Below are 25,193 nucleotides of genomic sequence, written 5' to 3' on the forward strand. Positions count from 1 at the left end.
TCAAATACAGGAAAGATGTAAATAAAGTTGAAAGAGTACAGAGAAAATTTACAAGAATGTTGCCAAGACTGGAGAACCTGAGTTATAAGGAAAGATTAAACAGGTTAGGACGTTATTCCTTGGATCGTAGAAGATTAAGAAGAGATTTGATAGAGGTATATGAAAATATGAGGGGTATAGATAGGGTAAATGCAAGAAGACTTTTTCTACTGAGGTTCAGCAGGACAACAAGAAGTCATGGGTTAAGGGTGAAAGGTGAAGAGTTTAAGGGGAAGATCAGGGAAAATTTCTTCACTCAGAGGGTCATGGTACCTTCCTTTCACCTTAGTAGACAGCTTCGGTCTTGGTAGGGGTTAGATTCTTCTTTTTGTAATAAATTAGCATATTTCAATATAACTATTGATTAAGTTACATGAATATGGGGTAATGACATTGTTATTATGAACAGATATAATGTAATTGATAGTTTTTTTAAACTCTTTTTTGACCTTTTATATACACTTTCTTGTACTCTGTATTCTTCTGTGTAGAAACTAATAAAAATATTGGAAAGAAAGAAAAAGAGGGTCATGAATGTGTGGAATGAGCTGCCAGAGCAGGTTGTGCATGTGAGCTTGATTTCAATATTTAAGAGAAGATTGGTGCAGGTACATGGATGACAGGGGTATGGAGGGCTATGGTCCTGGTGCAGGTGGATGGGAGTAGGCAATGTTTCAGCATGGACTAGATGGGCCAAAGGGCCTGTTTCTGTGCTGTACTTTACTATAACGAGAAGCTGTGGGCCAACAAGCCTAGTCACGTCTCTTTAGCTTTGTGTGTGTGGCCCATCCATGGAAACACCCACCTTCCCTGAGATGCCACTGTACTGCCTCCAGAGGGAGGGCCACTGTCTAGGCTTCCAGAGGAAAATTCCATTCCCTGGTTGTGATTCCGACAGCCTCCCATTGTCTAAGTCACACGGCTATCAGCATTTCTAACAAATTGCCACTACCTTTGGTGTAGGTGCTGACCAATGTAGCAAAGTTAGAGACAAGCGTGATGGCTGAAAAGTCAGTGAGGTCTGCAATTTCCAATGTCCGTAGCAGTGATCGTAATCGCTCAGCACAGAACCTGAAAACAAGGGAAAAAGGAACATCAGAGAGGTAGCAGAATCACAGAAACCAGATGAGGCTGACCCAGGGCCCTCAGAGAAGATTCCCCAATTTCCTGCAGGGAATATGGCTCTTCAGAACAAAGAGAAGAAACTTTTCCCCCTGTGGTTTTTTGAAATTCTCCACCCAGTAAGGCCATGGGGGTTCAACCTTTAGAGGATGTTGCCAGATCTGGAGGATCTGAATTATAAGGAAAGATTGAATAGGTTTGGACTTTATTCCTTGGAAAGTAGAAGACTGAGAGGAAATTTAATAGAAGTATACAAAATTATGAGGGGTATTGGTAGGGTAAATACAAACAGGCTTTTTCCACTGAGGTTGGGTGGGACTTCAACCAGGGGTCATGGGTTAAGGGAGAAAGGAAAAAAGTTTAAGGGAAACATGAGGTAAAACTTCTTCATTCAGAAGGTTGTGAGAGCGTGGAACGAGCTGTTAACATTAAGTGATACACTCAAGCTCGATTTCATTGTTTAAGAGAAGTTTGGATTAATACATGGATGGTAGGGGTAGGACCATAAGGCCATAAGATATAGGAGCAGAATGAGGCCATTTGGCCCATCAAGTCAGCTCCACCATTACATCATCTTATTTTCTTTTCAGCCTCAATCCCCTGCCTTCTCTCGTATCCCTTCACACCCTGACCAATCAACAATCTATCAACCTCTCCCTTAAGTATAATAAAGACTTGGCCTCCGCAGCTGCATGTGGCAAAGAATTCCACAGATTAACCACTCTCTGGCTAAAGAAATTCCTCCTCATCTCTGATCTAAAAGGACACCCCTCTATTCTAAGGCTGTGTCCTGTGGTCCAGGATTCTCCCACCATAGGAAACATTCTCTCCACGTCCATTCTGTCAAGGCCTTTCACCATTCAATAGCTATCAATCAGGTCATCCGTCATTCTTCTGAATTCTAGTGAATACAGGCCCAGAGCCATTAGACGCTCTTCATATGACAAGCCATTCAATCTTGGAATAATTTTTGAGAACCTCCTTTGAATCCTCTCCAGTTTCAGCACATCCTTTCTAAGATAAGGAGCCCAAACTTGCTCACAATACTCCAATGAGGCCTCACCAGGGCTTTAAAAAGTTTCAACATTACATCCTTGCTTTTATATTCTAGTCCTGTTGAAGGGAATGCTAACATCACATTTGCCTTCCTCACCACAGACTCAACCTGCAAATTTACCTTTAGGGGATCCTGCACAAGGGTTCTCAAGTCCCTTGGCACCAAAGTTTTTTTTTATATTTTCTCTCCATTTAGAAAGTAGTCAAACCTTTCACTTCTTCTACCAAGGTGTATTATCATACATTTACCGACACTGTATTCCATCTGCCATTTCTTTACACATTCTCTTAATCTATCTAAGTTTTTCTGTAGCGTCTCTACTTTCTAAACACTATCTGCCCCTCCACCTATTTTCATATTGTCGCAATTTGGCCACAAAGCCATCACTTCCATCATCTAAATTATGGACATATAACGTAAAGAGAATCAGTCCCAACACAGACCCCTGTGGAACACCACTAGTCACCAGCAGCCAGTCAGAAAACATGCCCTTCGTTCCCACTCTTTGCCTCCTGTCACTTAGCCACTGCTTCATCCATGCTAGAATATCTCCTGTAATACCATGGGCTCATAGTTTGTTAAGCAGCCTCATATGTGGCATCTTGTCAAAGGCCTTCTGAAAATCCAAGTACACATCAACTGATTCTGATTTATCTATCTTCCTTGCTACTTGTTCAAACAATTCCAACAGATAAGTCAGGCAAGATTTTCCCTTGAAGAAAATATGGAGGGCTATGGCCCCGGTGCAGGTCAACAGGATGGCTTGGCACAGACTATATAGCCCAAAGGACTTGTTTCAGTGCTGTACTCTTCTATAGCTCTATGAAAGGAAAACATTCCAGACTTACTTAGAACAGGCAAGAAAAAAAGATTTATATTTTTGTATATTATAAGAACCTAGTGACATGGAGTCAGGGCAAGAAATTGGAGGAGGTAAAAGATTCATTATTATATTGAGGGGCTGCAAGGGGCCAAACAGCCTGCTCCTTCCATGTGGACCTCAGGGCCAAGAAAGCTCACCAACATCCCTACTTCTACAGGAGGCTAAAGAAATTTGGCATGACCATGTCAACCCTTACCAGTTTTTAAATCGATGCACCATAGAAAGCATCCTTTCTAGATGGATAACATCTTGGTATGGCAACCAGCTTCAGAATCGGAATCAGAACCAGGTTTAATATCACCTGCATCTGACATGAAATTTATTGAATTGCAGCAGCAGTGCATGCCAATACATAATAGAGAAAACTAACATGAATTACAGTAAATATATATCAGGCATTGCTTCTTGAAAACCATAAAGTATAGGAGAAGAATTAGGCCACTTGGCCCATCAAGTTTGCTCCACCAGTTTCTCATGGCTGCTCCATTTTCCCTCTCAGACCCAATCTCCTGCCTTTTCCCCATATCCTTTCATACCCTGACTAATCAAGATGTCCTGCATACTACAGAGGCTAGTGCCCATGATGGAGCTGATAACGCTTACTACTCTCTGCAGCTTATTTCAATCCTGTGCAGTAGCCACCACCCCCCATACCAGACGGCGAAGCAGCCAGTTAGAATGCTCGCCACGGTACATCTGTAGAAATTTGCGAGTGTCTTTGGTGACATACCAAATCTCAAACTCCTGATTACTCAATTACTCTACACGTGATCGCTAGAAACTGCAGAGATGTGAACACAGCTTTGCCTATCACGGAAACCTGTATCCCATTCATGGACTCTGTCCACCTTTCTCGCTGCCTCAGTAGTAGAGAAGCAAGAATAATCAAAGACCCACCCACCCCAGACATTCTCTCTTCCCCGTCTCCCATCAGGCCGAATATACAAAAGCCTGAAAGCACATTCCACCAGGCTCAAGGACAGCTTCAATCCTGCTGTTGTGAGATCGGATAAGATGGTCTTTTGATCTCACAATCTACCTTGGGACTGGACTATATCTTTTGTATGGCTGTATCTTACTGATACCTTTTTATGCTTGCTGTCTTGGATGTGCTATGTGTGCTTTGTGCTGTGTGTGATTGCTGGTATTGTGTCTTGCGTCTCAGCCCCAGAGTAGCGCTGTCTCGATTGGCTGTATTCGTGGATATTCGTGTCAGAATCAGAATCCGGTTTTATATCACTAGCATACATCGTCAGATTTGTTGTCTTTGCGGCAGCAGTACAATGCAATACATAGTAATTGAAATAAAAACCCCGTGAATTACAGTAAATATATATATATATATATATATAATTAAATTAAATAAGCTGTGCAAAATAGAAATGAAAAAGTAGAGAGGTAGTGTTCATGGGTTCATTGGCCATTCAGTGGGTAAGTAACTGTTCCTGATTTGTTGAGTGTGTGCCTTCAGGCTCCTGTACCACCTCCCTAATGGTAGCAATGAGAAGAGGGCATGACCTGGGTGATGGTGTCCTTATGGTTAAATGGCAATTAAACTTGAATGGAATTGTTTGATCTTGCACCTTATTGTCATTTGCACTGCACTTTCTCTGTACACTTTATTCTGCATTCTGTTATTGTTTTACCTTGTTCTAGCTCAATGTGCTGTGTAATGAATTGATCTGTATGAACAATATGCGAGACAAGCTTTTCACCTCAGTATATGTGACAATAAGTCAATTCCAGTTTTCAGTTCAGCCTCTGAATACGAACGAGACCTAGCAGCAATTTGATCAGTTTTATTTTCCTTTACCCTCCCCCTTTTTTCTGTTCCCCACTCTGGCCATTTACCTCTTCTCCTCAACTGCCTATCACTTCCCCCTGGATCCCCTCCCCTTCCCTTTTGCCTCTCCTATCCGATTCTTTCTTCTCCAACCCTTGGCTCTTCCCACCTACCTGACGTCACCTGTCACCTTCAGCTAGCCCCCTTCCTCTCCCCCCCACCTTTTTATTCTGGTTTGTTTCCCCTTCCTTCGCAGTCCTGAAGAAGGGTCTTGGCCCAAAACGCCGACGGCTGTCGCAGGCAGAGCAGTTGCTGTACCAAGCCATGGTGTATCTAATTTGGATTGTTTCTACGGTGTGTTGAGGGGAACAGCATTCAGCTAACATCCCACTTTCTCCAGAAGCACCAAAGCACTTCTAGTTAGCCTCTACCTGCAGCAAACAGTGATGGCTGCTCTTGTTCACAGTGCTCACACCCTGTGCATGAGCCATTAGCGCAGTGGTTAGCACAATGCTTTACAGTACAGGTGACCCAGGTTCATGTCCTGCCACAGCCTGTAAGGAGTTTGTATGTTCTCCCCGTGACCTGGTTTCCTCCAGGTGTGCTGGTTTCTGAACGAGTGGGTCTTTGTTTCAGTTGAGGAGCAGATCTGGACAGCAGAGGAGGAGAAAGGGGAGAGTGCAGGCTGGTTACTCCACAATTCTTGTACCTGAGGGGTTTCCTTTCAATGCAGACCTTGTCAAAGACGTCCTTCAAGAATGAGGAAGGATTCTCTGCCACTACGTGGTGTACCCTCAGGCGAGACTTTAGATACTCCAAAAACCGCTTCATAAACCCAACAAAATGCTCAGCAGTGCGGATACTACCCGGGACAGCCTCTAGAGCCAAAGAAATAGAAACACTTGATCAGTTAAACACATCCTCCCTGATATCAATACTCACACTTTCAACAAAGAGTTGCCAAGACTTCTGAGGGGTGGGACAGATAAAACTCACAACACTGCGAGGAGGGGCTACTGGAGATCTATGTGGGAAGGGAGAGAACATGAGAAGACAGGTGGAGAGTGGGAGGAAGGCAAGGATCAGGGGGCAGTACTAGGAAGTGAGGGAAGAAGAGGGGCATGGAGGGTAGGTAGAGGAGACGAGGTGGTGCAGTGGTGGGGCTGAAGTTCTAGCATATGGAAGAGAGGAAGGGGAAGGGGATATGGGTGAACCCAGTAATAGGAAGCAGAAGGTCGCACCGTCAGGAGAAAGAGAAGCAGATGTTGCTCCTTTGGCCCCTCATGCCTTCTCCCCCATTCAGCTAGATCTTGGTAGATCTTCTCCTTCATAATGACCTTCTGGCTAAATTCATTTCCTTCAACTCCCTGGACATCTAAAAATCTATCGGTCTTTGTCCTGAATATACTCAGTGACAGAATCTCCAGGGTAAACAACTTCAAACATTCACAGGTGAAGAAATCTCTTCTCCTCTATTCTGAGTAACTATCCCTTCCTCCTTATCTTGAAATGATGGTCGGTGATCTAGACTACCCCAAGCAAAGGTCTGTTAACATTTTAGAGCTTCACTCAGACCGTTGCTGATTTCATGAGATGGAGGTCCCTGATTTAAACACCCTACCCAACCCCTCCCCGAGCAATGGTCAGTAAACACATTGGAGCTTCAATCAAATTGTTGCTGATTGGTCGGCAGAGGTGCAGCAAGTGAAGGAGTGAGTGCGAGGATTGGCTGAGAAGGTAAGCTCTTGGGAGTCTTTTTTCTGTTGTTTTCAGCAGCGGTTGATTTGAAAACCGGTCGGGACCAGGCTGCAACACATACCTTCGAGGTCGGCAGAGGCGTGGCAAGTGAAATGAATTAGTCAATTTATCAGCCAATATAAGCAAGGTTTGCTCTAAGGGAGCGGCCTTGTTAAGGGAAGTGTCTTGTGAGAAAAGTGTGAGTCTTTGGCTCAAGAGCCTTTGGCGAGGAGGCTGAGGGAGGAGACTACGCCACAGTTGGAGAGGGTGAGAAGTGGTGAAGAAATGACAGGTAAACTGTGATGCTTGCCTGTTGTGGGAGGTCAGGGACACTGATGGTGCCTCTGGCTGCTACAACTGTGGAAAGTGTGTCCAGGTTCCGCTCCTGAAGGGCCGTGTTGGGGCACTGGAGAGGCAACTGGATGAGCTCAGGTTCATTCGGGAAAACGAGAGTTTTCCGGACAGGACATACATCGGGATCGTTACACCGAAGATACCGGAAGAGAGAAGGGCGGCGATGATGAGGAAGGGATGGGTGCTTGGAGTACAGGAGACCCCGGGGGATGTACCTCTTGAAAACAGGTTCACCCTCTTGGAAGCTGTCGGGACAGAAGACCCTGCCAGTCTGAGATGCAGACAGGTCTGCGAGTCAAAAATTGGCACTGAAGCAAAGCCGAGGAGCCATGGTGGTAGGGGACTCCATAGTGAGAGGTACAGAAAGGGGTTTCTGCGGCAACAGGTGGAATTTAAGGATGGTGTGTTGCCTCCCTGGTGCAAGGATCCAAGACGTCCCGGACCGATTGCAGGGCATCCTCAAGGGTGAGGGTGAACAGCCAGAAGTGGTTGTGCATCTCAGCACAAATGACGTCGGGAAGAGGAAAGACATTCTGCAGCGTGACTTCAGAGAACTCAGAAGAAGGCAGAAAAGCAGGACCTCCAGGGTGGTTATCTCCGGTTTTCTTCCAGTTCCTCATGCTGGAGAGGGCAGGAACAGGGAGATAGGGGATCTGAATGTGTGGCTGAGGAGCTGGTGCGGGAAGCAGGGATTTAGATTCTTAGACCACTGGGATCTGTTTTGGGGTAAGGATGAATTGTACAAAGGGGACGGGTTGCACCTTAACAGGTGGGGGACTAGCATTCTGGCAGGCAGGTTTGCCACTGCTACATGGGTGTGTTTAAACCAAGTAGTGGGGGGGGGAGGAGGAGACGAACTGGAAATATGGAGTTAAAGGGAAAGAGAGAATAAGAAAAGTTAAAAAAGACAACGGGGCAGAAAGCTCAGGAAGGGATTGGAGAGTATGGTCAAGTGCAATAGGAATCGATGTGAGAAGTGAGGGGAGTAATGGATTAAAAGTATTATATATGAATGCACGAAGTATAAGAAATAAAGTGGATGAGCTTGAGGCTCAGTTGGAAATTGGCAAGTATGATATTGTAGGAATAACAGAGACATGGCTGCAAGAGGACCAGGGCTGGGAAATGAATATTCAAGGGTATACATCCTATCAAAAGGACAGACAGGTAGGGTGGCTCTGTTGGTGAGGAATGAAATTCAGTCCCTTGCAAGGGGTGACATAGGTTCAGGTGATGTAGAGTCAGTACGGATAGAACTGAGAAATTGTAAGGGCAAAAAGACCCTAATGGGAGTTAACACGAGGAAATCTGCAGATGCTGGAAATTCAAACAACAACACACACAAAATGCTAGTAGAACACAGCAGACTAGGCAGCATCTATAGGAGAAGCGCTGTCAACGTTTTGGGCCGAGACTCTTCATCAGGACTAACCGAAAGGAAAGATAGTAAGAGATTTGAAAGTAGTGGGGGGAGGGGGAAATGCGAAATGATAGGAGAAGACCAGAGGGGGTGGGATGAAGCTAAGAGCTGGAAAGGTGATTGGTGAAAGTGATACAGAGCTGGAGAAGGGAAAGGGTCATGGGACAGGAGGATTCAGGAGAAAGAAAGGAGGGGAGGGGGGAAGCACCAGAGGGAGATGGAGAACAGGCAAACAACTAAATATGTCAAGGATGGGGTAAGAAGGGAAGGAGGGGCATTAACGGAAGTTAGAGAAGTCAATGTTCATGCCATCAGGTTGGAGGCTACACAGCCGGTATATAAGGTGTTGTTCCTCCAACCTGAGTTTGGATTCATTTTGACAATAGAGGAGGCCATGGATAATGGGAGTTATCTACAGGCCCCCAAACAGTAGCCTGGATATAGGGTGCAAGTTGAATCAGGAGTTAAAATTGGCATGTCACAAAGGTAATGCTACGGTTGTTAAGAGGGATTTCAACACGCAGGTAGACTGGGAAAATCAGGTTGGTACTGGACTCCAAGAAAGAGAGTTTGTGGAGTGCTTCCGAGATGGATTCTTAGAGCAGCTTGTACTGGAGCCTACCAGGGAGAGAAGGCAATTCTGGATTCACTGTTGTGTAATGAACCAGATTTGATAAGGGAACTTGAGGTAAAGGAGCCATTAGGAGATAGTGACCATTATATGATAAGCTCTAATCTACAATTTGAGAGGGAGAAGGGAAAATTGGAAGTGTCAGTATTACAATTGAACAAAGGGGACTATGGAGCCATGAGGAAGGAACTGGTCAAAGTTGGCTGGAAAGATACCCTAGCAGGAATGACAGTGGAACAACAATGGCAGGTATTTCTGGGAATAATACATAAGGTGCAGGATCAGTTCATTCCAAAGAGGAAGAAAGACTCTAAGGGGAGTAGGGGGTGAACATGGCTGACAAGGGAAGTCAAGGACAGTATAAAAATAAAAGAGAATAAGTATAACATAGCAAAGATGAGCGGGAAGCCAGAGGATTGGGAAACTTTTAAAGAGCAACGGAAGATAACTAAAAAGGCAATACGGGGAGAAAAGATGTGGTATGAAGGTAAGCTAGCCAAGACTATAAAGGAGAATAGTAAAAGCTTCTTTAAGTATGTGAAGAGGAAAAAATTAGTTAAGACCAAAGTTGGGCCCTTGAAGGCAGGAACGGGTGAATTTATTATGGGGAACAAGGGAATGGCAGATGAGTTGAACAGGTACTTTGGATCTGTCTTCACTAGGGAAAACACAGACAATCTCCCAGATGTGATAGTGGCCAGTGGACCTAAGGTAATGGAGGAACAGAAGGAAATTCACATTAGGCAGAAAATGGTGTTGGGTAGACTGATGGTCTGCATCCCAGGGTACTTAAGGAGGTGGCTCTAGAAATCGTGGACGCATTGCTAATCATTTTCCAATGTTCTATAGATTCAGGATCAGTTCCTGTGGATTGGAAGGTAGCTAATGTTATCCCACTTTTTAAGAAAGGAGGGAGAGAGAAAACAAGAAATTATAGACCAGTTAGCCTGGTATCAGTGGTGGGGAAGATGCTGGAGTCAATTATAACTTGGACATCTTTGGACTGTGGGAGGACCTAGAAGAAACCTATGAGGTCACAGGGAGAATCTCCAAATTCCTTACAGGCAGTGATGGGAGTTGAACCTGGGTCACCTGTATTGTAAGACATGGTGTTAACTAATATGCTACTGTGCTGCCCCCAGGTAACAGTATCAGGTAAACATCTCCCAGATAATGCTCTCAGGTAAACACCTCCCAGATAATTCTCTCAGGTAAACATTTCCCAGATAATGCTCTCAGGTAAACATCTCCCAGATAATTCTCTCAGGTAAATATCTCCCAGATAATGCTCTCAGGTAAACATCTCCCAGACAATGCTCTCAGGTAAACATCTCCCAGATAATTCTCTCAGGTAAATATCTCCCAGATAATGCTCTCAGGTAAACATCTTGCGCTTTAACCAAGTATGCACAGCAAGTGAAAGCAGCTCCCACTGCACCTTGTAGTATTTCGTCTGGTAATACTGGATTGGCTAAATAGACATCTGTTTCCCTGGCAACATGAGCTTCCTTCAGACCCTCCACCAATTGCCGGTATTCCTCCTTCAGCTTGGCAGCATCTGTTTCCTTTAAGCTGGAGAGAAAAATAACAGTTGTTCGGGGACGAATACCAAAATTCAGTGCTACAGAATTGTCAAATGCATGGGAAAAGGCCAACTCCATATTTAATCATCTCGAGACAAACATGTAGAGGATGCCTTGATTTGAATCACACACTCTGACTGTAGGCTACACCTTGTGAAAATTGGAATCATTTCCCATGACACAGGCCTTTGGGTCCACCAAAATAGCAACAAAGAAATCTCTTTCTAATACCCTCCACACTGTCATCAGTTCCCCTGTGATTTGATCACTCACTTGCAAATGCACCTTATCTTTGGAATGAAGGAGAAGGTCAGGGCGCCTGGAGGGCTCCCTAGTTCCAGGGAGAATGAACCAACCCTACACAGTGAGCATCTGAGGTCAGTATAGAATCCAGATCTCCAGTGCTTCAAGGCAGTGGATCAACCAGCTGTTGCATTGTGACGCTTTGTTTAATCCTACCTTCATGTCTTGGGTGAGGATTTTCGGCTACTCATTAGAAGGAGCAACAATCTGCTGCAGGAATTCAGAAGGCTGAGCGGCAAAGTCCTGATGAAGGGTCTCGGCCGAAACATCGACTGTTTACTCTTTTCCCACAGGTACTGCCTGGCCAGCTGAGTTCCTCCAGGGTTTTGTGTGGGGGTTGAGCATCAGCTGTGCAAGGAAAAGAACTGTCGACTTTTCTGGTCGAAATCCTTGATAATCATATCAGGATTAGTGTTCACCTGTCCCAACCATCTCTATATTATATTTTACTTTGTTTCCCAATCAGTATAATGTTCTAAACACGTTAAGACTACAGATGCTAGGAGTCCAAAACTAAATGCTCTCCAAACTCAGCAGGTCAGGCAAATTCTATGGAAATGAATAAACAGTTGACATTTCAGGCTGAGACACTTATTCAGCACTGAGAAGAAAGGGAAAAGATGCCAAAATAAGCAAGTGGGGAGGAGAAGGCAGCTAGCTGGAAGGTGATGGGTGAAGCCAGATGGGTGGGAAAGGACAAGGGCTGGAGAAAAAAGAATCTGATAAAAGAAGAGAGTGGACCATATGAGAAAGGGAAGGAGGAAGGGACCCGGGGGGAAGTAGTAGGCATGTGGGAATAAGTGAAAGGTCAGAATTCGGAATACAGGAAGAGGGGAGGGGGAGGAAATTAGTTTACTGGAAGGAAAAATCAATATTCAGGCCATCAGGGTGGAGGCTATCCAGACAGAATATAAGGTGTTGCTCCTTCACCCTGAGGAGGCCATGGACCAACATGTCAGAACGGGAATAGGAACAGGAATTAAAATCTTTAGCCATCGGTAAGTCCAGCTTGTGGCAGATGGAGCGGAGGGGCTCTATGAAACAGTCCCCCAATGTATGTTGGGTCTCACCAACATAGAAGAGGTCGCATCGGTAGTAATGGACAGACTAGACGACCCCAGCAGATTCACAAGTGAAGTGCTACCTCACCTGGAAGAATTGTTTGGGGCCCTGAATGGAGGTGAGGGAGGAGGTGAATGGGCAGGGGTAGTACTTAGCTTGCTTGCAGGGTTAAATGGTGGGAGGGAGATTAGTGGGGAAGGATGAATGGACAAAGGAAATGGAGGGAACAAATCCTGTGGAAAGCGGAGGGGAGAGGAGGTAAAGATATGTCCAGTGGTCTTCAGTTCTGTAGCATTTTCTCCTTCTTGTGCTGAGCTAGGTTAATCTCATGTAAGTATCTACAACTCACTTCAGTGCTCCTGCAAAGCACTTCCACATTCTCACATTTTACACTGATCCTAGATTTCAACTTTGCCCCTGACCCTATGCTGTTTGCCCTCGTTAACTTCTCAGCACCTTTGTGACACTCCCTTGTTATATAGTGCCTAATGCCAGGACCTGCCTGTTGCTGAATCCAGCTGGGATAATAGCAACAGCTTGACCTAGACTCCTCCAAGAGAACCACCACCTTGTCCTTGCGCTTGGAGGCCTGCGTGCCTCAATCACCTGAAGAGCTATGTTGGCCGGGGTCACGACTCTTAGTAGGGTCACCAATGCCAAACAGATAAAGGGATAGAGGCCACAGACTAAGAGAGATCCACCAGTTTTGAGCTTCCCCTTAGGGCTAACAACCCTGACTGGTAAAAAACTGTTACAAAAACATCAAATGAAGAATCCTCTACATCTGAGTGTGACGGTATTCCTGAATCTCCATCCAGGATTTGCCTTACTGACAGTAGTGACAACCGAGGGGAAGCTACTGACATGACAAAGGAAGCATTGAATACTGCCAGAGATGGAGGACCTTCCTTGCTGCCCCAAACAGTAAGTTGCGTAGGCCAGCCACATCTGTAGTTGGCTGACTGTTCTCTATAGCACTGGCTGCTTCAGCCAGGATGAGAAAATAGGAAGATGCTGATTTAAAAGTGGGATTAATGACTCACTGCTGAATGGTCCTTTGTAGCGTTTCAATGTTGTTCTGACATTGATCCAAAGTGCGACGGGAAATATTGACACTCATTGAATCGATGCACACATTATCTGTTAAGGGGACAGACAAAGAGCATGTTAAAAAGTATTGGAATTTCCCTTTGCTCCGTGATTCCTTTGTCCATTCACTCCTCTCCAATAATCTCCCTTTTGACACTTAACCCTGGAAGCAGCCAAAGAGGTACACCTGGCCATTCAGCTCCTTCCTCACCTGCATTCAGAGCCCCAAACAGTCCTTCCAGGTGAGCCAGCACTTCACTTGTAAATCTGCTGGGCTCATCTGTTGTGTCCGGTGCTCCCACTGCGGCCTCCCCTACATTAGTGAGACCTGTTGTAAATTGGGAGACTGCTTCATTGAGCACCTCTGCACCATCTGCTGTAAGCGGGATATCCTGGTGGCCAAACATTTTAATTCTGATTCCCATTCCCATTCTGATTTGTCAATCCTCTTCTGCCAAGATGAGGCCACCCTCAGGGTGGAGGAGCAACACCTTATATTCCATCTGGGTACCCTCCCATCTGATGTCATGAGTATCGATTTCTCCTTCCGGTGAACCAATTCCCCCCATCCCCTTCCTTTATCCTCCACTCTGACCTTTCACCCCTTCTCACCTGCCTTTTACTTCCCCCTGAGTCCCCTCCTCCTTCCCTTTCTCCTATTGTCCACTCTCCTATCAGATTCCTTCCTTTCCAGCCTTTGACCTTTCCCATCCACCTGGCTTCACCTATCACCTTCCAGCTAGCCTCCTTTCCCTCCCCCCACCTTTCAATTCAGGCATCTCCTCCCCTAACCTCTTAGCCCAGATTAAGGGTCTTTGTCAGGAACATTGACTGTTTACTTTTTTTTCCCCATCGATGCTGCCTGACCTGCAGAGTTCCTCCAGCATTTTGTGTGTGCTGGTTGGGAACTTCTTTCTTTAAATTTGGAGGTGAATCAAAGATGAAGGAGAATGAGAAAATCAAAGGATGGATACTGCAGCTTGAGGACTGGAATCTCATCTCAGGGGCTGAAATCCAACTCCACAGTGGAAAAGTACCTCAAAGTATCCACCTTACTCAGGCAAGGTGAGGGACACTGAGTACACTTCTGAATTTGGGCCTTTGAGGCATATGGTTTGTTACAGAAGCAGGTAGCTTTATTCTAAAATTCACTGGCCTGATTGCTGTTGCAGAATATGTCTCTACCAAAGGAGGCATAAGGCACTTCTTCCCTCCGCTAGCCTACAAGTCACCCTTGGGCAAGGTGTGGCAGCTGTTTAGCCACTACAGCCACCCCCCCCCACCCTGTTCAGGGTCATGTGAATCCACAGGAGCAGGTGGCAGATAGTCATCTGAGCAGCTGGTGCATGTTACAAGTCCTGGTTATGCGACCACTGACGCCACCTCTGAAGAGTATAGATGATGGCTGGGGTGGGGGTTCACCCATCCTATAAAGACACTGTCCAGAAGAAGACAATGGCAAACCACTTCTGTAGAAGAATTTGCCTAGACCATGATCGCCCATATTAAACGATGCAGCACATAATGAATGAAGTTGCTATCCCTATATCTCTGATTCTGATACTGAGTACAAACTGGAAAAGGCATCATTCAGGAATACACTGAATATCATAAACACAAGAGTCTGCAGGTGCTAGAAATCCAAAGCAACACACACAAAATACAGAGGAACTCAGCAGGTCAGGCAGCATCTATAGAAATGAATAAACTGTCAATGTTTCGGGCCAAGACCCTTCATCAGGGCTGAGAAGGGAGGGGGAAGATACCAAAGTAAAAAGTGGGGGGAGCTGACAGGTGATAAATAGCATGTGTTCCAGAATGTTGCCTTTACAAAATGTAAACTGATACAGAGACACAATAGATGGTGTATACTGGAGCCTGGAAAAAATAAACAAGTTGCTTTAGGAACTCAGCGGCTCAGGCAGCACCCGTGGAGGGAAGCGTATAGACGATATAAGGGCCTTGACCAAAAACGTTGTCTGTCAGCTTCCCCCCACTTGGCTCGCTGAGTTCCTGCAGCAGCTCGATTTTTGTTGCTGCATTGGTTAATATATTTTGGAGATGATCCTACAACTGCCACATACCAATGTTGTGAGCTTCATCGAACACCACTACCGATTTCCGTGACAGCTCCTTGGAAACCATGTCTGCGATCTTGGGATCCAGCAGGTAGTGGTAGCTGTAGACAATTATGTTTGCGTGCAGGATCTGACATGAGGGTCACAGAGCAGATGTATCAGTGATTTAGAAACAGGAAGGAAAGTTGACAGATTAATTCCATCATCTCAGACAGCACCTCAGGTGAACGACCAGATGTTTGAACTTTAAATTCCTCGATGTTATAATTCCAGAGGACCCGTCCCAGGTCTAACACGTTAAATGCAATTACTAAGAAAGCACAACAGCGCTTCTATTTCTTTAGGGGTTTGTGGAGATGCAGCATGACATCTAAAACTTTTAACAAACTTCTATAGATGTGTGGTGGAGAGCATATTGATTGGCTGCATCACAGCCTGATATGGAAACACCAATGCCCTTGAATAGAAAATCCTACAAAAAGTAGTGGATACAGCCCAGTCCATCACTGGGAAAGGCCTCCCCATCATCTACACAAAATGTTGTCACTGGAAAACAGCATCCATCATCAGGGACCCCCACTGCTCAGGTCATGCTCTCTTCTCACTGCTGCCATCAGGAAGAAAGTACAGGAGCCTCAGGACTCACACCACCAGGTTCAGGAGCAGTTACTACCCCTTAACCATCAGGCTCCTGAACCGAAGGTAATAACTTCACTCACCCCAACATTGAAATGTTCCCACAACCAATGGACTCACTTTCAGGGACTCTTCATCTCATACTCTCCATATTTATTGCTTATTTACTAATCATTATTATGTCTTTGTTTTTATATTTGTACAGTTGTCCTCTGCACTCCAGTTGAACACCCAAGTTGGTACAGTCTTTCATTGATTCCATTATGATTATTATTCTATGAATTTATTAAGTATGCCCACAAGAAAATGTATCTCAGGGTTGTACAGTATATGGTGACATACATGTATTTCCAATTACTTTGAACTTTTTTGAGACAAGAGCAACTTGCAAACTAGGGATGAGTCCGGTTTAGCAGTGCAGACCTGTAAGGTTGGGATCATGTTTAGCAATCAATGCTCCCCACTTTAAGATTCTTATAGAATATAAAATAGTACAGCACATTACAGGCCCTTCGGCCCACAATGTTGTGCTGGCCCTCAAACCCTGCCTCACATATAACCCCCCCCCACCTTAAATTCCTCCATATACCTGTCTAGTAGTCTCTTATGTGAATACTTAGCCAGCAGTACAGTTCCCTTCAGCCTGACACACAGGATTTGTTAAAACTAGAATTTGCTTACAGAATATCGAGCCAGGAAATAGGGGCACCAGCCCTTCTGTCGCCCATAAGCCTTCAGGTCATCTAGATTATAAACGCCAGAGGAAAGGGGCTCTTGTCTCCCGTGATCGTCAAACTCCTGAAAGAAACCAAGTCCCCATTACTCAATGTCAGACTCATGAGGCCATTCAGCCCAGTGATCTCATTCCAGCTTCTGTAAAGGGATCTGTTCACAGAAACAGACTCTTCGGCCCACCAGAACTGTGCCGATCATCAACCACCTATTTGCATTACCCCTGCACTAACCTCGTTTATTCCCCCACCACCCCCAGATTTCACATCAACTGCACACTAGAGCCAATTTACAGGGGAACATTTTTGGGATATGGGAGGAAATTGAGGCACCCGGAAAAACCAAGGAGAATATGCAAACTGCACACAGACAGTACCCCAGTACTCATGGTCAGGGTTAAGTCTGGGCTTCACTAGCCACGTCAGTGCACTGCCCAGAATCTCTACCCTTAACACTGACCTTTACCCAAAGCCATGCAGATGCACATCACATCCCCACCCAACTCCTTGCTGAGAACACTGGTGGGAATAACCCCACTCTTCTCAGTTTTGACCCTTGGAACTAAGGGGCAGTCTGTCCTCAGTAGTTACGTCCCTCTAAATTCACCAATCCTGCTGTCATGGGGACAACACAGACCAGGATACAGGGACACGTGGCAAAAATACACATTGTGTGTGAATGAGTTGGTGACTGCACCTCATAGAAACGGCAGATGGGCACGCTGGGGTTGCTGGAGTGCTGCACCCTGACGTGTGATGCAGTCAGACTGTGACACTTCCCGTCCACTTCCTTCCCAAAACGCTGGGCACTGACCTGTGCAGAGCAGAGAAACAAAAGGCCAAATAATTCAAATTCAAGACCAAAAGAGCAAACAACCACTTCCTGAAAACTTAGCTGACGCCTCAACTTGTCCATCTGTCACTGACCATCAGAGCTTGTCTGCCTGTCACTGACGGCCTATCCTGTCCGTCCGTCACTGACTGTGTCATCCAGTCCGTCCATCACTGACCGTGTCAGCCAGTCCACCCGTCACTGACCGTGTCAGCCAGTCCACCCGTCACTGACCGCCACACCCCGTCCGCCCGTCACTGACCGCCTCGCCCCGTCCATCCGTCACTGACCGCATCACCCCATCCGCCCGTCACTGACCGCCACGCCCCGTCCGCCCGTCACTGACCGCCACGCCCCGTCCACCCGTCACTGACCGCCACACCCCATCCGCCCATCACTGACCGTGTCAGCCAGTCCACCCGTCACTGACCGCCACACCCCGTCCGCCCGTCACTGACCGCCTCGACCTGTCTGTCCATAACTGACCACCCATTACTGGCCACCTCAGACAGCCCATCTCTGTGTGTGCTGGTCAATAATCTCCTCCCCCCACAACCCAGCCCAGCCCCTTCTGTCAGCCTCCTGTCCACGCTACTCTCCAAAGGAGTCAAAACACCCTGGGGTAGAGCTCCACACTGCTCTGAATGACCCACCTCTGGATGGATGCAGAGATTCTTCCTGGAGCTGAGCGCCAGTGCCAGAAACTGTTTCTTTTCACCAGTTTGTTTCTCATAATACTCTAGCAACTTGCGAAGTTCCTCAATAACCTGACAGTGGGAAGGTATGGCCAACGACAGGGTAGAGAGAGAGGGACCAAGGAGGAAAGGATGGGAAAAAAAAATGTACAATCTAGGTTAGAGCATTTAGAGTGGTAGTGGATATACTAGAGTGGATTCCGGACTGGTAATACTTTCAATTTATCCATTGAGATACAGAACAGAATAGATCCTTCTGGCCCTTTGAGCCACGCCACCCAGCAGTCCCCTGATTTAACCTTAGCCTAATCACAGGGCAGTTTACAATGAACAATTAACCTACAAACTGACAAATCTTTGGATCGGACTGCCCAGAGGAAACCCACACGGTCAAGGGTTGAAAGTACAAACTTCTTCCAGGCAGTGACAGGACTTGAACCTCTACACTACTAGGGGTTTGCTGACGGTGGAAGACTGAGTGGGAACGACGATGAGATCTGAAGAGAAGGATATGGTACAAATTAAATAAGTGGGCAATGATGTGGCAAATTAAGTACAAGGTGGAAAATTTTCCATTTTGCTAAAAAACTGAAATACTGAATTTTTTAATAAATTATACAAGATTCAGAATGTCAATGTCCAAGGTGACAGGGAGTTCTTGTAAACACAGTCTACAGATGCTGGAAATCCAGAGTAAGACACAAGTGCTGGAGGAACTCAGCAGGTCAGGCAGCATCTGTGAAAATGAATGGATAATCGACGTTTCGAGCCGAGACCTTTCTTGCAGCTACTCAATGATGCATTTGTTACAATCCAAGAACTTCACTATTCTCTTACCTTTTCGATCTCAGGAACTGTCCGTGAACAATAGATCAGCTTTGTCACTTCAGCAGGATACGTCTGGAGAGACAAAGTGGGGAACAGCTCGAGTGAGAAGGAGAGTTATTACGGACTCAAATGACAAGGGTGGGATATCACAAGTAGAACAGGCTACCACAGAACACACTGAGGCTACAGGGGCAGCTGTGAAGTCAAACCATGTGCCAGAGCCGGCGGAGTACCTGCATTCAAACTAGACACTCCCCATAAGGGATCAGAAACTAGACATGGGATCAATAGTATCTCAAAAAATTATGAATCTGTATTTATATGTATGATGCATATCCTTTGCATACTACACACAGACAGCTTCCACACATTGTGCATGCAAATATTTATTTACTCATTAAGATACAACGCAGATTAGTCCCTTCTGACACTTTGAGCCACAAAACTCAGAAATCCCCCGATTTAATCCCAGCCTAATCACAGGACAATTTACAATGACCAATTAACCTACCAACTGGTATGTCTTTGGACTGTGGGAAGAAACTCAAACACCCTGTTGTATCAAACCTGTTATATCAGTCAGTAAGACATGTGCTGATCCTGCCTTAACCTCAAGCTCTCCCCTCTGTTCTTCCCATACTTGTTGTTCAAATATCTGCCAGTTCCTGTCTTGAATGTTTGCAACAAACCTGATTTTCCAGCTGTCTGAGAAGAAGGAATTGCAAACATTTGTGTGAGTCAGGACACTGTTCTCACTTCTTTCTGAAATTGGTGACCCCTTATGCTGGAATGACACTGCTACTTCTCACTAAGAGAAGCCATTTTCACAGCAACCACCCTGTTTATTTCTCTTAGAATCTTACATGCACCTTATCAAATGAATTCTGGAAATGGTTGCCATTATCACCTCCTTACTTCTGGTTTAAGATGGCACTGGTGAATCTCGGCTACCTCTGGCTGGTGGCCAATGAAACAAGGAAAACAACTAAATACTTTGTTAATCACTAAAAACACAAACTGCTGGCAGAACTCAGCAGGCCAGACAGCATCTACGGGAGGAGGCAGTGACGACATTTTGGGCTGAAACCGTTCATCAGGAAACGTCGTCACTACCTCCCTCCCATAGATGCTGTCGGGCCTGCTGAGTTCTGCCAGCAGTTTGTGTTTTTATTTATTTCTAGCATCTACAGATTCACTCATGTTGACTTTGTTAATCACTCTTTTTTCTGCTAAATGTCCATTATGTGCAATAGCCTGTGACTTCCCATTGGACTTGGAGGCAATTCAATGTGGCAGAACTGAAACGAGGCAGCGGGCCTGTCACGAACAGCGAGCAAGACCTGAGGTTTGATCGATTTAAGAGCCGGGCCAAATCGTGGCAGCACGTTCTGGGCACCAGACCCAGAGAGTACCTCAATGAGTAAACCCGATGCTTGGGTGATTTAGGCGCTGGGCCAGATTGAAAAGATCAGAATTTCAGGGCCCAAGGTCAGCTCGCTGCTTGGCTCTGTGCTGAACTAAGTGTCTGGGGACATACTTTCTGTGAACTTCAGTTTAGAATGCTAATTGCTTGTGTTTATCATCTGCATGATATGTTCTTTCTTTCTATGCACTGGATGTTTGACGGTGTTTTTTATGGGTGCTTTTGGGGTTCTTTGTTTCGAGGCTGCCTGTAGGAATGAATCTCAAGGTTGTGTAATGTATACATTAATTGATAATAAATGTACTTTGAACATATTCCAGCACTTTTAACCTTTTTGTTCTCACTTATCACTCTCTGGTCTCCAGCTGCTCCTTTACCTTCCCTCTCCTGACCACCAGCCCTGGATGAACCTTCAATCCTCCTCAGTCCATAATTCACCTACCAGACCTGCCAGCGATTGTAATGAGAGATGCAGAGATGGCAGAGGAACTGAATGCGTATTTTGCATCAGTCTTCACAGTGCAAGACATCTGTAGTATACCAGACATTCAAGAGTGTCAGGGAAGTGAAGTATGTGCAGTGAAAATTACGACTGGGAAGGTGCTCAGGAAGCTTAATGGTCTGAGGGTGGATAAATCTCCTGGACCTGATGGAATGCACCCTCGGGCTCTGAAGGAAGTAGCTGGACAGATTGCAGAGGCATTAACAATGATCTTTCAAGAATTGATAGATCCTGGCATTGTACCCGAAATCTAGAAAATTGTAAATGTTACTCCGCTATTTAAGAAGGGTGGGAGGCAGCAGAAAGGAAACTATAGACCTGTTAGCCTGACATCAGTGGTTGTAATCGATTGTTAGGGATGAGATTACGGAGTACCTAGAGGCACATGACAAGATGGATCCAAGCCAGCATGGTTTCCTGAAAGGAAAATCCTGCCCGACTAACCTACTGCAATTTTTTTGAGGAAATTACAAGCAGGGTAGACAAAGGAGATGCAGTAGATGTGCTGTACTTGGATTTTCAGAAGGCCTTTGACAAGGTGCTGCACATGAGGCTGCTTAGCAAGATAAGAGCCCATGGAATGGCAGGGAAGTTACTTGCATGGGTGGAGCATTGGCTGATCGGCAGAAAACAGAGAGTGCGAATAAAGGGATCCTATTCTGGCTGCCTGCCGGTTACCAGTGGAGTTCCACAGGGGGTGGTATTGGGACCGCTGCTTTTTACGATGTAAGTTAATGATCTGGACTTGGGATTAATGGATTTGTGACTACATTTGCTAATGATACAAAGATAGATGAAGCAGCGAGTAGTGTTGAGGAAACAGAGAGCCTGCAGAGAGACTTGTATAGTTTAGGGGAATGGGCAAAGAAGTGGTAAATGAAATACAATGTTAGAAAGTGTATGGTCATGCACTTTGGTGGAAGAAATAAACGGGCAGACTTTTATTTAGATGGGGAGTGAATTCAAAATGCAGAGATGCAAAGGAACTTGGGAGCCCTTGTCAGGATACCCTAAAGATTAACCTCTGGGTTGCACGGTGGTGAAGAAGGCCAATGCAATGTTGGCATTCATTTCTAGAGGTATAAAATATAAGAGCAGGGATGTGATGTTGAGGCTCTATAAAGCACTAGTGTGCAATTTTGGGTTCCTTATTTTAGAAAGGATATACTGACATTGGAGAGGGTTCAGAGAAGATTCACGAGAATGATTCCAGGAATGAAAGGGTTACTGTATGAGGAACGTCTGGCAGCTCCTGGGCTGTATTCCCTGGAGTTAAGGAGAATGGGGGGGGTATCTTATAGAAACATTCTGAATGTTAAAAGGCCTGAACAAATTAGATATGACAAAGCTATTTCCCATGGTAGGGGGGTCTTTGACAAGAGGGCACAACTTCAGGATTGAAGGATGTCCATTTAGAACAGAGATGTGAAAAAATTAGTCAGAGGGTGGTAAATTTGTGGAATTTGTTGCCATGAGCAGCTGTGGAGGCCAAATCATTGGGTGCATTTAAGGCAGAGATAGATAGGTCCTTGATTAGCCAGGGCATCAAAAGGTATGGCGTGAAAGCTGGGGAGTGGGGTTGACTGGAAGAATTGGATCAGCCCATGATTGAATGTGGGGATTAGACTCAATGGGCTGAATGGCCCATTTCTGCTCCTATTTCTGATGGTCTTATGTCTCACCCCGCCCATTCTCTTCTTTGTACTGACCATCTTCCATCTCCATTCCTAGTCCTGATGTCTTGGGCACCACGGTAGCATAGCTGTTAGAGCGACACTATTTCAGTTAGGGACGCCGTGGTCCAATTCTGACATCATCTGTAAGGTGCCTCCATACATCCTCCCTGTGGAAACGTGTGGGTTTACTCCGGGTACTCCGGTTCCCGCCCACAGTCCAAAGACGTACTGCCTAGTAGGTTCAAAGATTCATTTAATATCAGAGAATGTATACAGTACACAACCTGAAGTTCGTACACTTCACAGGCATCCACAAAACAAGAAACCCCAAAGAATGAATGATAGAAACGTCGAAGCCCCGAAATCTCCCCACCTCCCCCAACCTTCGCACAAGCAGCAGCAAAAGAATCACCCCCCCCCAACTTGCACTGACTGTCCCCCATTCCGCTCACCATGTAAGCAATAACAAAAGCCCCCAAAGGGACCAAGATCCAGGACGCATCAAAACTACAGTCTGTAACCCAGCATTCGGGTCCCAGACAGTCTCGCTTTCTCCATCGAAGGAGGCAAAGGTCACTCCTGCAACAGCGAAAGCAGAGACCAGCAACTCGCTGATCTGATGTTACACTCTTCCGCGTCAATTAATTGGTCATTGTAAATAGTTCAGTGATTGGAGGTTGCACGGTGGCGCAGTTGAAGGACTAGAAAGGCCTATTCTGTGCTGCACTACTAGAGATAAATGTTGGGTCTTGACCTGATACATGAACAACTCCTCTTCCCCAAACAAATGTTGCTTGACCTGCCACCCCCAGCAGTTTAAGTCCTTGTTCTGGAATCCAGCTTTTCTACATCTTGAGCCAGTATCATTCCTTAGCTGTGCAATGATCACATATTCTATTACCGGACTGGTCCCACCTCATCATCCTTCCTGCCCATCATCTGGAAATATCAAATACTTCTAAACTTAGTCAGCTTCATCATGGGCACTAGCCTGTCTCAGCATCCAAGACATCTTCAAGAAGCAATGCCTCACCACAGCGGCGTCCACCATTGAGGACCCCTATCTCTCAGGACAAGCCCTTTTCTCACTGCTACCATCAGGAAGGAGGTACAGGAGCCTGAAGGTACACACTCAGTGTTTCATGAACAGCTTCTTTCCCTCCACCATCAGTTTTCTGAACAGATATTGAACCCATGAACACTAATTCACTATTTTTTTACTTACTGTAATTCACATTTTTTTCTATTATTATGTAGTGCATTGTACTGCTGCCATAAAGACAACAAATTTCATGACCTATGTCAGTGAAATTAAACCTGATTCTGATTCTTATTCCACAAGACTATTACATATGGAAGCAGAATTAGGCTATTTGGTTCATCAAGTCTTCCACCATTTTATCATGGCTGATCCATTTTTCCTCTCAGCCCCAGTCTCCTGCCTTCTCTCCATATCCCTTCGTGCCCTGATTAATCAAAAACCTATCAACCTCTGCCTTAAAGATACCCAATGACATGGCCTACACAGCCATCTGTGGCAACAAATTCCGGATTCACTATGCTCTGGCTAAAGAAATTCCTTTTTATCTTCATTCTAAAAGGACACCCCTCTATTTTGAGGCTGTGTCCTCTGATATTAGACTCTTTCACCACAGGAACCATCCTCTCCACATCCACTCTATTTAGAGCCTTCAACATTTGATAGGTTTCAATGAGGTCAATGCCCCCCCTCCATTCTTTTGACTTCTACTAAGTACAGGCCCAGAGCCATCAAACGCTATTCATACAAGCTTTTCAATTCTAGAATCATTTTCGCATACCTCCTTTGAACCCTCTCCTTCCTTAGATGGGGGAACCAAAACTGCTTACAATACTCCACGTGAGGCCTCACCTGTGTTTTATAAAGCTTCAGATTCTGATTCTGATACCCCTTCAGTTCTCGGCCTTGGGCACCTTGCAACTACTGTTCATCCCCATCTGTTTCTATTTCTGCTATCAAATTGTCTAACCCAAGATGAATGTTGCAATCATTTAATAGAGTCTTCAATTTTTCACTTTTCTGGTGCACTCTTATATATTCTGCCTCTTTCTGATACACCTCTGTTCTTGTCACCCCTGCCAATGTTGTTTCTGTTCGTTATGCTTTCTAAGTACCTGTCCTCCTGAAATCCTGTCTCGTATTTTCAACTTATTTTTGACTAGGTGCCCAAGTCCCTGTCAAATTAGCTGCAGTGCACACAATCTGCACCCACACAAACCACCCATGGATGTCTTTGCACACAGTATTTTCAAGCACGCACTCTAATCTCTACATCCACTAAATTTTTCTATTAACCCTCTATACACTAAATTCAACAGTTATGCTCACTGCAGGAAAATGCTTCTGTCCAAAACAAGATTTGCTCTTACGTGAAGGATTCAGATATGCGGCTTGGTTATATTTAACAGGAGAATTGGTCAAAATGGCTTGTCCGCCACCCCACAGATCACTGGAACCCTCCTCCCTGTCCCCTCTGTGAAATAAAACCAGTGTCTCACCATCTGATAAGCTACAATCAGTGAAAGCAGTGATATGGTCTTCCCTGTACCCGACGGCATTTCCAAAACACCATGACCCTAAACAGAGGAAAGAACAGCGAGCTTAGAACATCAGTGGACACACAACAAGGATCACCACCACAATGCCCTTCAAATATTACAAATCCCACCCTGCAATAACCTAGTGTTGG

At 45.4% G+C, this 25,193-nt stretch overlaps 1 protein-coding gene across 5 annotated transcripts in view; it reads right to left on the minus strand.

The window, feature by feature from the left end:
- Positions 1 to 25,193, minus strand: part of ercc2 (excision repair cross-complementation group 2) — a 94,068-nt gene that overhangs the window by 41,496 nt on the left and 27,379 nt on the right. For all 5 annotated transcript variants that reach the window (XR_009514849.1, XM_059984975.1, XM_059984978.1 and 2 more), the window contains 10 exons: positions 25,003 to 25,080; positions 18,873 to 18,935; positions 17,994 to 18,107; positions 17,206 to 17,322; positions 16,459 to 16,575; positions 15,148 to 15,271; positions 13,018 to 13,114; positions 10,465 to 10,598; positions 5,594 to 5,762; positions 992 to 1,110 (listed from right to left, as the gene is read on the minus strand). Coding sequence is in view for 4 of the 5 variants with exons in the window: in XM_059984975.1 (XP_059840958.1) it covers positions 992 to 1,110; positions 5,594 to 5,762; positions 10,465 to 10,598; positions 13,018 to 13,114; positions 15,148 to 15,271; positions 16,459 to 16,575; positions 17,206 to 17,322; positions 17,994 to 18,107; positions 18,873 to 18,935; positions 25,003 to 25,080 (1,132 nt within the window). In the remaining variant the exon portion in view is untranslated. The remainder of the gene's footprint in view (positions 1 to 991; positions 1,111 to 5,593; positions 5,763 to 10,464; positions 10,599 to 13,017; positions 13,115 to 15,147; positions 15,272 to 16,458; positions 16,576 to 17,205; positions 17,323 to 17,993; positions 18,108 to 18,872; positions 18,936 to 25,002; positions 25,081 to 25,193) is intronic.

The sequence above is a fragment of the Hypanus sabinus genome, chromosome 11, assembly GCF_030144855.1.
Source record: "Hypanus sabinus isolate sHypSab1 chromosome 11, sHypSab1.hap1, whole genome shotgun sequence".
Lineage (NCBI taxonomy): Eukaryota > Metazoa > Chordata > Chondrichthyes > Myliobatiformes > Dasyatidae > Hypanus > Hypanus sabinus.